Source organism: Triticum aestivum, chromosome 2B (genome assembly GCF_018294505.1).
Source record: "Triticum aestivum cultivar Chinese Spring chromosome 2B, IWGSC CS RefSeq v2.1, whole genome shotgun sequence".
Classification (NCBI taxonomy): domain Eukaryota; kingdom Viridiplantae; phylum Streptophyta; class Magnoliopsida; order Poales; family Poaceae; genus Triticum; species Triticum aestivum.
Window position 1 is genome coordinate 720,534,552 of NC_057798.1, and position 12,041 is coordinate 720,546,592.

The window sequence follows — 12,041 nt, forward strand, 5'->3', positions numbered from 1 at the left end:
GCCCTCGCCCACGTACGTCGCCCGCCGTCGCCCGCCGCCCCCTCTCGCCCTCGTACGCCGCCCGCCGGCCTCCCTCGCCCACCGCGCCGCCTCTCGCCCGCCCTCAACGCCGCCGGCCGGCCTCGCTGCCCTCAACGCCGCCGGCCGGCCTCGCCGCCCTCAACGCCGCCCCCCAATCCACCTCGGGCCGGCCTCGCCGCCCTCAACGCTGCTCTACAGAGAGCGATCGAGATCGTGGAGAGAGAGAGAGAATTTTTTTTGTTCTTTTTAATTTTAACTAGTTAATTAGTTTAACAAAAACGGTAAAATAACTTAAAACTTGATAATTAACAAAAAACCCGTAAAATTTGATAATTAACAAAAAAAACGTATATACGGAGAGGGGGCGGCGAGGGGGGCGGCGATGCGCGTGGTGTTTTTTTTAGGGATCGAGAGGGGACGGCGAGGGTTATAAATGTGTGTTGTCCTCGCCTCCCTCTCCGTGACGCCGTCGTCTGCCGCCCCGTCTCGCGCTCTACCGCGACACCCTCTCCCACCCCTTCCTCGCCTCCCTCTCCGTGACGCCGTCGTCTGCCGCCCCGTCTCGCGCTCTACCGCGACACCCTCTCCCACCCCTTCCTCGCCCCCTCCTTTTGCCACCGCCCTTTCGCCACCGCCACCGCCACCGCCCCCCTTCTTCACTTAATTAATTTGTTTTTACTACATGTTTTCAGGACTGACATAATGGCGGACGATAGAGCTGACCCGATTATGGACAACTATGATCCGGACGGTGAAGCACATATGTTCGGCATCATAAACGGCGATATTCTATATGTGCCGACCGGACAAGAAGAAGATGATATCTCTTCTTATCTGAACCTTGACGGTGAAGATGAAGGGCGCCGTCAGCAAGATGATGTCGAACAAACATCGATAAACGAGGATCTTCAAATGGAAGTAGCAACCACCTCCGGCGCCGAGGTATATATATATACATTGAGCCTCTGGTGAAGTAATTATTTTCATTCATTTGCGCTCTATATCGATCGGCCTATTTCGTTCATTTCCTAATATCAAGTAACTAATAACTCTCTTGTTCATTTAATTTTCTTTGCCTCGTAGGGTTTGGAGACGGTTCGTAGATACAAAGGTCGGTGAATTCAAAAAAGAGCTAGAATTCAAAAGGGCAAAGGCTAAGAATGGTGAGGATATTTAGCCAGCGGGGACCAATCTATGTGCATACTATGTCTGTGAGATGATCCGGAGATACACCTCTGAGCGGGTTCCGAGTGATACCAATGCTCAGAGGAATAACCTCCGGATGATGCTTAGTCCAGAAGCTCGCTTCCGACCACTTCAAGAGGAACTAGCTGGATGGTTCAGGAGGGAAGTCCTCCATCCTAAAGGAGAACACCATTACGAGGACGTAGAACTTTATATGCATTAAATTATGTATGGAAACTTGTTCAAAATTGTATATGGTCATCCGATGATATTGAATATATATTGTATATTCCTCTTGAATTCTTTTTGGTTCTAATTTCAAATTTGTTTGAAATTGTACATTCATATGCATGTATGTAGTACCGTAGAATATGTGAAACTCCTTCAAAATTAAAATAATGCACAAAAGAAATAAAACAATACAAATTAAACAGAAAACAGGTTTAAGGGGGGGGGGCTAAAACCCTAAACCTGCGGCGGCCTTTAGTCGCGGTTGGCCAGAAGAACCGCGACTAAAGGTCCTCCGCCCCGACGGCCACCTGGCGCCCACGTGGACGGGCCTTTAGTCGCGGTTCTTAAGCAACCGCGACTAAAGGGTGGGGCCTTTAGTCGCGCCCGTTCGGTCGCGGTTGCGCAACCGCGACTAATGGCAGTTGCGAACCGCGACCAAAGGCCCTTTTTCCACCAGTGCTAGAAGCTCCTAGAAACCCCTTGCGAACCCTACTCGACGTCCTCAGCGCCGGGTAGAGTGCATTTCTCCAACCGGCGCACACCCCTCTCCATACTAGGCTCGACCCATTTAGTTTTTTTTTCTCATACGTACTATGCCCACAGCGTGCCCGCAGGTTCTCGAGTCTAAAACCGGGTTTTTTCCTTTTGTTCGTTCTTTTTTTTTTCTGTTTCTGTTTCTTTTTTCCTTTGTTTTTTTTCATTTTCCCCTTTTCTTTTTTGTTACTTGTCCCCTTAAAAATATGAATTTTTATAATTTGAATTGTTTTTCTCAAATTGTTGTTCTCTTACTCTAGAATTAGCTGCCTTCTGCAATATATCGACGTGTGTGGGACACTAATCATTAATCATGTCCTAGTTTGGTTAGTAAACATGAATACTCCCTCCGTAAGCAAATATAAGAGTGTTTAGATCACTAACATTTCGAGAAGAGAGCAGTAGAACCTGCCCCCGCGCCGCTCCCTCCCGGGGGCGACACGGGCGGCTCCCGCCTCCGCCTCCGCACCTCTCCCCTCCCGCCTCCTTCTCCCCCTCGCCGTCGCCGGTTGCCTCCGGCAGGCAAAGCCTGCGCGGAGCCGGCGGCGGCGGGGCATCCTCTTGCTGCCGCTCGCTCGTGGGATGGGGATACGGCGTGTGGTCGGCGGCTGACCGACGCTTGGCTCCGGGGCGGCGTCCTGGCTCGCGGTGGAGGAGGTCTCCGTCGCGCTGTGCCGGGATCTGGTCGCGGCGGCGGGCGCGCCACGGGCAAGCGGTCGCGGTCGTGGCGCCCGTACGGGCCCGATCTGGACCTCGCGAGATGTGGCCGGCACGGTCGATGGTGCTGGGATGGACGGAGGCTCGGCCCCCTGCTGTGCGTCCTGGTGGAGCCCTTGCTGCATTCCTCCTGCTTGGTGCCGTGGTGGTGCCTGCTCGTGCTTCGGTTGACGGACTGCGGATCTGGCAGCTCGTCCGGCGAGATGGGGTGGGGTGGCGGCCCTCCCTCCCTGCTAGGGATCCTCTCTGGATGTGCAGCGTGCAGCGGCCGCGCGGTGGAGGTCTCCGGTTGTCGGGGCGGCAGGCGGACGACGCAGTTGGCGCGGATCTGTTCGGAGGTTGCGAAGTGTGAAGGTGGTCAGATCCAACCGAATTTGCCCTCGGTGGCTCGTTGGAGGGCTTGCTGATGCATGATGTTTGGGGCTCGTGATGTTGACCCGGGAGAAAGCTTGTCTCCGGTGTGTCCGGAGCCGGCGATGGCGACGCTTTCAAGCGTCGTTTCCTTCTTGTTGGCATCGTCGAGGTACTCTCAGTTTCAATCTTCGCAGCTTTGGGGGAAACCCTAGATCCATGGGATCGGACGATGACGGTGCTCTAGCATCGTATCCCCTCTCGAGGGCTTCGTCTTTGGAGCTAGAATCATCAAGCGGGACCGATGGAAGTTGGTGGTGTTTGCGTCGAGGCTTCTGTGGCAAGGATGATGGGCGTGTGCAATGTCGGAGACTAGGCAATGGTTGCGGTAGTCGGCTCTTCTCCGGCGTGTTTGTGAGATTACCTCGGGTTGTTTTGTTGTCGTGAAGTCGGAGCTGCAGCGGCAGGGCCCCTGTGGCGACGATGACAGGCAGCAGGTGGTCTGTTCGGTGGTCTTCCGCGCCGCCAGCCTTGCATAGTTCTCCTTCAAAGCTATCTTTCAGAGTTGGAGCTGTGATGTCCTTGTGCGGGTGGCTGAGTTTGGCGCGGGGTTTCTTGTGTTCCACACAGCCTCTACAGTGTGGGTTGGGCGACATTTGTCTTCGGCGAAGTCGGAGTCGCTTTTTCGGAGATTAGGGAGGGCGATGACGCCTGTTGGGGAGAAGTGATGACGATGACACCGGTGGGTGATGTTGACGAAACCCTCTATATGAGGTGTATGTGGTATTATGTGTGTGCCGCTCAGCGGTTTGTTACGGTTTTCGTCCGGTTTTCCGTTTATTAACCGGACAACTCTCTTCTGCTTTATTAATGAGATGAGGCAAAGCTTTTGCCTCCGTTTCAAAAAAAAGATCACTAACATTTCTTTACAGAGGGACAAACTAAAATTAATTTATTATTTCGAAGTTCGGATTAGACAAGTGCAAGCAATTTTTGCTGCCGTCTAGTTACAAGTGACTCTAGTACGGCGGTTGCATCGCCAGGATATTAACTCCTTGGCAACCTCATCCTTCTGTGGACGAACTCCATCTGCTGGCGTAACGGTGGATTCCTCATCGTGATGTGCATCAACTCCATCTGCCAGCGTAACTGTGAAATCCTCCAACGCTGCAGCCCTGGAGAGCAGAAACCTTGCAAGCATCTTTTCGAGAGGCCGCCCTTGGAAGTTTGCAATGTTGATTCTTCTCACCTTGTGAGCCAGGCACCTGACGTGCGTATGCCACAAACTATTGGGCATCCGGCTACTATACACGACGCTGCTGTCGATGGTGCCGTCCTCTGACTTGGTATCTGAGTCCGAATCTGATGCCTCATGGTAATAACGTCGCGTCTTCTCCTTTGGAGGCTCAGGCGCCAGAGGAAACAGAGACAGCACTTCGAGGTTCCAGGTGTTGAGAAGCAGAGCGGCGACGGACCGGACGGTGTGGTCGGTGAGCAAGCAGCCATGGAGGCTCAGGTGCGTGAGGCTGTCTAGGGTGCGCAGGAGGCTTGTGAACAGGCTGCTGTAGTAGGCCATCGATGGGCGCAAGGAAAGGTGGAGATACTTGAGCTTCTTCTTGCAGCTGCGGATGAGCGTCGTGACCGGAGCGATGTCGTCTGGCACTTTGCTGGAGAGCTTCTCGCAGATTTCGATCCTCACTTCTTTGACCCCGTCGTAGTTGGCGACGGTGATGAAGGACGAGCCGCGGGGAGGAAGGCCGCCCTTGTAGTGCAGCGACTCTAGGCGGGTGGTCTGCAGCTCGACGCCGGTGGCGTGGTGGCAGCAGATCATGGCGAAGCTTCGCAGGCAGGCGCTGGCCACGGTGATCTCGATGATGCTCGGGCACTGCTCCAGCGTCAGGCTGGCGAGGCGCGGGCAGCTCGAGATCAGCCGCTGCAGCTCCCCACGCGGGTCCATGATCCTCGCGAGGCAGAGTGTCTCTAGCGACGCCATGGTCATGGCCAAGTTTTCCGGCATGTCGAGCCTCCATCCCACCAGGCGCACGCGGCGGAGCGTGGGGCACCCGAAGATGTGGCGCTGCGTGTGGGTGTACCTATTACGGTCGCTCTTGTCGAAGTCCGCTGAGTTTTTCCGTCCGTAGAGGCCGGGTGTGAAGGGGCAGAGGCGGCCGCCCAGGCCGGACTCGTTGTACCTGAGCTCGACGTCGAGGTCCTCGACGCCGGAGTTCACGGCGATGACGATCCACTGGTCGAGCAGGTTGTACGGGGGGTAGAAGGCGTCGAGGCGCAGCACGCGGATCGGTGTCTCCGAGCCCTTGCCCATGATCGCGCTCGTCACTTGGTGGTCGTAGCAGACCTTGAGCTCGCCGAAGCCGCGGCTCCGTTCGCCGGTCTTGGTGTCGACGAGGTGGACGACGGGGACGCCCTCGTGCACGCGCCGCCATCTGCGTGCGAGCCCGCTGGTGCGCACGGCCTCGTCGGACTCGAGGTGGGAGAGGACGCGCTCCAGCGCCGTGTCGGGGAGAGCGCTCAGCCGGTCTCCTCCCTGCCTGTGCGACGGCGCCATCTTCGGCCAGAGATCAGATAGATGCGATCGCGTGCGTGCCTGTCTATATATCTCTCCTGATTATTAGTCGGTTCCGTAGTCGGTCAACGTGACCGGGTAAGGTTCCACTTTAAACCCTAGCTAGAGGATGTAAAAAAAGAGAAAATACTAGCTAGAGGATCCTGGCCTTAGAGTAACTCTAGCGGACCCCGCAAAAAGCCCCGACCCGCAAAATAACCGCCAAAATGCGGGTCGGCGCGAAAATCCCGCCCGAACAGACCCCACACACGCATTCGACTCGTAAATTTTTTTGCGGGGTGCGGCAAAAGATCTCCTCCGATCTCTAGTTTCACGGGGTGGGAGCACGACCCGAGCTCGGCCCCTATCCACATCAAGATTTGGCGGGAGGGACATTTCCGCACGGCAGTTCCCGCTTTCCCCCACCCTCCACCACCATTGCCCCCGCCACCTCCTGCTCCGGTGCATCTTCCCCGGCAGTCCTTCACCGCCATGGATGACACCTTGATATCCCCCGTCACCGTCGAGGTCGCTGAGGGAGTCCTCGATTAGGGGGTATCCGGACAGCCGGACTATATACTTTGGCCGGACTGTTGGACTATGAAGATACAAGACTCAAGACTTCGTCCCGTGTCCGGATGGGACTCTCCTTTGCGTGGAAGACAAGCTTGGCGATTCGGATATTATATTTCCTTCCTTGTAACCGACTCCATGTAAACCCTAGCCCTCTCCAGTGTCTATATAAACCGGAGAGTTTAGTCCGTATGAGGACGATCACAACATTCATAATCATTATAGGCTAGCTTCTAGGGTTTAGCCTCTACGATCTCGTGGTAGATCAACTCTTGTAACCCTCATATCATCAATATCAATCAAACAAGAAGTAGGGTTTTACCTCCATCGAGAGGGCCCGAACCTGGGAAAACATTGTGTCCCTTGCCTCATGTTATCATTGGCCTTAGACGCACAGATCGGGACCCCCTACCCGAGATCCGCCGGTTTTGACACTGACATTGGTGCTTTCATTGAGAGTTCCTCTGTGTCGTCGATGCGAGGCTCGATGGCTCCTTTAATCGTCAACAACAACGCGGTCCAGGGTGAGATTTTCTCTCCCAGACAGATTTTCGTGTTCGGCGGTTTCGCACTGCAGGCCAATTCGCTTGACCACCTGGAGCAGATTGACAGCTACGCCCCTGGCCATCAGGTCAGGTTCGGAAACCTAAACTACATGGCCGATATCCGCAGAGACTTGATCTTCAACGGATTCGGGCCTATACCAGGAGCGCCGTACAGTCACGATGAGCATGGTTTAGACCTGCTAACGGACAACGCTCGGGATATCGCCCCTGCAGGAGCCCCGGACCTAAATCCAGGGCAGATTGAGTCGCCCGAGGACGGGTGGATGGACTCCGCCCCGAAGGCCGTACACCCAACGGCGGTAGAGCCGAACACAGACTTCACCCCCAAGGAAGCGTGTGACACCGGACCGCCGGACTCGTATCCAGCTGTAGGTTCTAGTCCGCGCACCTCCGAGCCCGCCGAATCTGGTTGGGCTCCGGTAATGGAGTTCATTGCTGCGGATATCTTCCAGCACTCGCCCTTTGGCGACGTGCTAAACTCGTTAAATCTCTGTCGGTGTCAAAACCGGCGGATCTCGGGTAGGGGGTCCCGAACTGTGCGTCTAGGCGGATGGTAACATGAGACAAGGGACACGATGTTTTTACCCAGGTTCGGGCCCTCTCGATGGAGGTAAAACCCTACTCCTGCTTGATTAATATTGATGATATGGGTAGTACAAGAGTAGATCTACTACGAGATCAGAGAGGCTAAACCCTAGAAGCTAGCCTATGGTATGATTGTTGTTTTTCCTACGGACTAAAACCCTCCGGTTTATATAGACACCGGAGAGGGCTAGGGTTACACAGAGTCAGTTACAATGGGAGGAGATCTACATATCCGTATCGCCAAGCTTGCCTTCCACGCCAAGGAAAGTCCCATTAGACACGGGACGAAGTATTCAATCTTGTATCTTCATAGTCCAGGAGTCCGGCCGAAGGTCATAGTTCGGCTATCCGGACACCCCCTAATCCGGAACTCCCTCAGTAGCCCCCGAACCAGGCTTCAATGACGATGAGTCCGGCGCACAGATTTGTCTTCGACGTTGCAAGGCGGGTTCTTCTCCAAATTCCATATGCCTGTTGAATAGTGTCCGGCTTCTGGTGAATGTTGCGCTCCTTGGCTTCTGAGCCCAATAATGGCCATCTTCCATGTGTCAAATGAATGCGAAAAGCTAGGGTGTTTTTTCATTTACCCCCCTAGCTGTGCAAATGAGCCGCCTATAAAGGAGACGGGGATTTAGATCCGAATCACACCATCTTCCCTCCGCGAGCATTCATCGGAGCGCATTCGACAGAGATCCATTCCATCATGGCCAGTCGACGCAGCTCCTCCTCTCGCCCCCAGCCCTCAGCCTGGAGATTGGGAGAGATGTTCCGTCCCGCACAGCGAGCTAGTGGCGCTCCAAGCCAAGGGGTTTCTCCCCCCAGCCTACATGGTGCCGGTTTGAGCCGGGCTTGCCACCTATAATGGCGGAGAGCAAGCGGAGAGCGTCCCCACTCCCTCCAAAGGAGAGCGGGTATGCCTTGTCCCTTACTTGATAAGAGGGCTCGGATTTCCAATTCATCCGTTTCTCCGGGGGCTCCTGGAGTTCTACGGCCTCCGGTTGCACAACCCTACATCTGCCTCCATATTGCATATTGCGGGCTTCGTAGCCCTTTGCGAGCTGTTTTTGGGCATCGAGGCCCATTTCACACTGTGGAAGAAACTGTTTTGCCTTGTGCCCCATTCTCAGGAGGGGTCGATATATCAAGTGGGCGGAGCCGAGCTATGGCGCATCGCCGGGACCGAATATCTATCCGGAACCCCAAAGAAGGCGTCCGAAGACTGGCCTTCAGAATGGTTTTATATAGAAGACGTCCCCCTGCCGGACCCTGTTCGGATCGGCCTCCCTGAGTTCGATAATGCTCCTTTGAGGAAGCGCCTAAGCTGGCGTCCACGGAGCCCTCAGAAGGAAAACGACAAGAACGTCCGTTACCTGATGAGCCAGATAAGGTTGTTAGCTCATTCCGGACTGACCATGATCGAGGTCATGCCTACATGCATCATGCGGGGTGTGCAGCCGCTGCAGTATAGAGGCCACCCTATGTGGGATTTTAACGGGGAGGACGACGCCACCCGGTGCGGCCGTAAGGGGCCGGAATTGGTTGCCGCTCTAATAAAGATCTTGTCCGCTTTGTACAAGGGAGAAGAGGAGGAATTCCTCCGCATCAACCCACGGGGCGGATTTTCTATGTACAATCATCCAAGCTGGGTAAGCGGACACTTTCACTCGCCCATCTGTTTCATATTCCCATAGTTAAGTATTCAGTCTAGCAATTTCAACGCAGGAGCTCCCCCAGGCTGTAAAGGAGATAAACATCCCTCCTCCACAACCCGAGGACCCGAAACGGTCCTTAGATCCGGACTCCCAAGAGGACTCGGACTTAACTGTGGAGCTGATCAATGGAGTGTTTCATCAATTGAGCAAGGACAACACCTTGGTGGCCATTACGACCGATTATCCTGGACTACTTCCAGCCTCACAAGTAACCGAGACCGAAGTCCCAGTACTTTTAAGATGATCCATCCGTGCTTATTTTTGATCACCATATACCAATGGCGTTTTTGCAGGGGAAGTCCCTTGAGGCGGAGGGTCGGGCCTGCGGTGGCTAACCAACAAGGGGTAGCGAGGCCCAGCGGGCTGAAAAGAAGTGCGGTTCAGATTGAGACGCCGGCGCAACGGTATGGCATGCCATTTTATTCCCAGGTTTTATTCCCTCAAGGCATACTAACGCTCGCACTCTCTTCAAGAAAAAGAGCGCTCGCCGGACTATATCCGGAGAGGTTGCCAATCGCGCCTCCACCAGCCAGGCTCCAAGGTCGGGTCCGGAAGCGGAGGAAAACGCGAGGCGCGCACCGGACGCTCCTCCGATAGAGAATGCGGACGGGCTGTTTGCCACCAATTCCGAGGTGGAGAGTGCCATGAACCACAGGCGTCGCCGGATAGTTCTTCGTGACGCTTGTTTCTCCCAAGAGGCATTGGATTCCTTCAATACGGGAGATGCGTACCTTCGTGCCGCTCAAAGTGGTCTAGCCAGAGCCACGGAGCAGTATGTAAAAGACATACGGGTGAGAAAATTTGATGGTTGTATATGTCAGTAGCCCCCGAGACTTGGAATAGTTAGAATAACTGATTTAAGGATCATTTGTTATGCAGGATCTTACAGAAAAGAATACCCAACTGTCCCAGGAGCTGGAAGAGTGCAAATCCCAACTTGAGGCCGCACTAGCCGCGACAGGGGAGGCCAAGGAGACCCCCTCTGGTAATATATGCTTCGAAAGATAAGTATGTTGTGAAGTGCGGCATGTGTGCAAATCTGACAATAACATTGCAGATGGCGCCGGGGTGGATCCGGACAAGCAACAACTCTTGCGCCGGTTAAAGGCCGGCGAGAGCGTGCTTACGAGGGTGAGGCAAGAGAAGAATAGTCTCCAAGATGACAACACCCAGCTGGGCGAGGAACTAAAGGATGTTCGTGCCCAGCTGTCGGACTCCGTGAAGGAGAATCGGCGGCTTCGACGCGGCATTTTTAGTAAGTGCTTGAACGAACTTTGAAAAAAGAGTTCGTCGAGGAAGTCAATTGACAGAGTTATGTCTGTAGGTATGCTGACAGGTCGGCCTGCAGAGGAAATGCCCGGCTCTATGGGTGACCTTCTTCCCGAGCTCTTACAACTGCATGAACGAGTTCGGCAGGTAATGCAGGGTGTCACCCAGGCCTTGTGGCCATCCGTCTCAATGCCCGAAGGCCTTGGAGAGCTTGCAGAGAAGCTGAAGGGAGCGCGACGGTGCTTCCAATTATGGAAGATATCGGCCTGCCGTCAAGGCGCTAGGGAGGCCTGGGCCATGGTGAAGACGCGGTACACGAAGGCTGACCCAAACCACATGGCCGAGGTCGGACCTGTGGGGCCCGATGGGAAGGAGATCTCTGTTAGTTTAGTGCACGGTCAGGTAGAATTGGCCGCGAAATATTCCCAACAGGACTGTAAACTAGACAGCTTGCTGGATGGTATTGAAGAGGAATATACCCAGTCAAATTGACTATGTAATTTAAAATGACATGTAAAATGCCTTCTAGCCGGATTGTAGATCGTTTGTAATGGCGGGCCTTTTTGCTTCAACCTCGGGACCCGATAGTCCGGAGTGTGTCCGAATACCCTCTCGGTTATGCAAGAACCGGGGCATGCGTGGAGACTAGGCGTAGGGGTCATTAGTGCTTGAACAGACAAGTTCCCAACTAGTTATGTTATATTACATGGTTAGTAAGAAACATCTTCCAGGGAGAATAGTTCCGTTAAGGGTTCCTTTCCCTGGGAGGCATGCCCTAAAGTGCATGTCCGGACTGCGAAAAAAGCAGAAAAACATATGGGGGAAGATAAATAAACGAGTGAGAAATCATCTTTAGTTCACCGACCGAATATTCCCTTAAGAACGCTAGCTTTCAGCTTCACCCAGTCTGAGGTACACATCCGGCTGACCCGGCAGTAACAATCGCAGAGGTGCTCCCTTTACCACCTAGCCGAACAATCGGGAACGTAGGGGTAAGCACAGGAGCCAGGCAACCTAGCTTGGCCAAAACATAAGTCATATCGATGCATATAATGGTGAATAAAAGGTACATGCGGAAGTGTGACACATGTGTTGGGCATGAGGCCCGTATAAGCAAGCTTCTGTTAAAGAAGCCCCCAGGTATAATGAGCGCGGATAGTGCGTCAATTGTTTGCGAACAAGGCGTGAACGAGCCCTTAAAGGCTGTAAGAGAAAAAGGAGGGAGAGGGAGAGAAATATAAGACAACTAATGTGTAAAAAATAAACAGAGGAAGGAGACGAACACAGAGTCCGATGCTAGGCATAGAATCTTCGGAGACGGGCTGCGTTCCATGGGTTTGGCTCGAGTAGGTTATCCGATGCATCTCGCAGACGGTACGCTCCACCAGTCAGGACTTGGTCAATGATGAAGGGACCTTCCCATTTGGGCTTGAGTTTGTCCTTTTTCTTGTCCGGCAGGCGTAGAACTAACTCGCCAACATTGTAAGTTTTGGCCCGTACTTCTCTGCTTTGATATCTTCGAGCTTGCTGTTGATAGAATGCGGAACGAGCTTTTGCCACGTCACGCTCCTCCTCCAAGGCGTCCAAACTGTCCTGCCGATCGAGTTCGGCTTCTCTTTCTTCGTACATGCGCACGCGATGTGAGTCATGAATTATGTCGCAGGGCAGAACTGCCTCTGCGCCGTATACCATAAAAATGGTGTGAATCCGATGGTGCGATTCGGCGTGGTCTGT

The 12,041-nt window shown here is 53.9% G+C and overlaps 1 protein-coding gene across 1 annotated transcript; it reads right to left on the reverse strand.

Annotated features, from left to right (window-relative positions):
• Positions 1 to 3,731: 3,731 nt before the first annotated feature.
• Positions 3,732 to 5,606, reverse strand: LOC123042288 (F-box/LRR-repeat protein At2g42720-like). The gene has a single exon (XM_044464768.1). The coding sequence runs from the start codon at positions 5,603 to 5,605 to the stop codon at positions 4,043 to 4,045; it is 1,563 nt and encodes a 520-aa protein (XP_044320703.1). The 5' UTR covers position 5,606; the 3' UTR covers positions 3,732 to 4,042.
• Positions 5,607 to 12,041: the final 6,435 nt, after the last annotated feature.

What these genes read in the sequence shown, in the direction of transcription:
- LOC123042288 (XM_044464768.1), bottom strand. Translation starts at nt 5,605, where the DNA reads ATGGCGCCGTCGCACAGGCAGGGAGGAGACCGGCTGAGCGCTCTCCCC.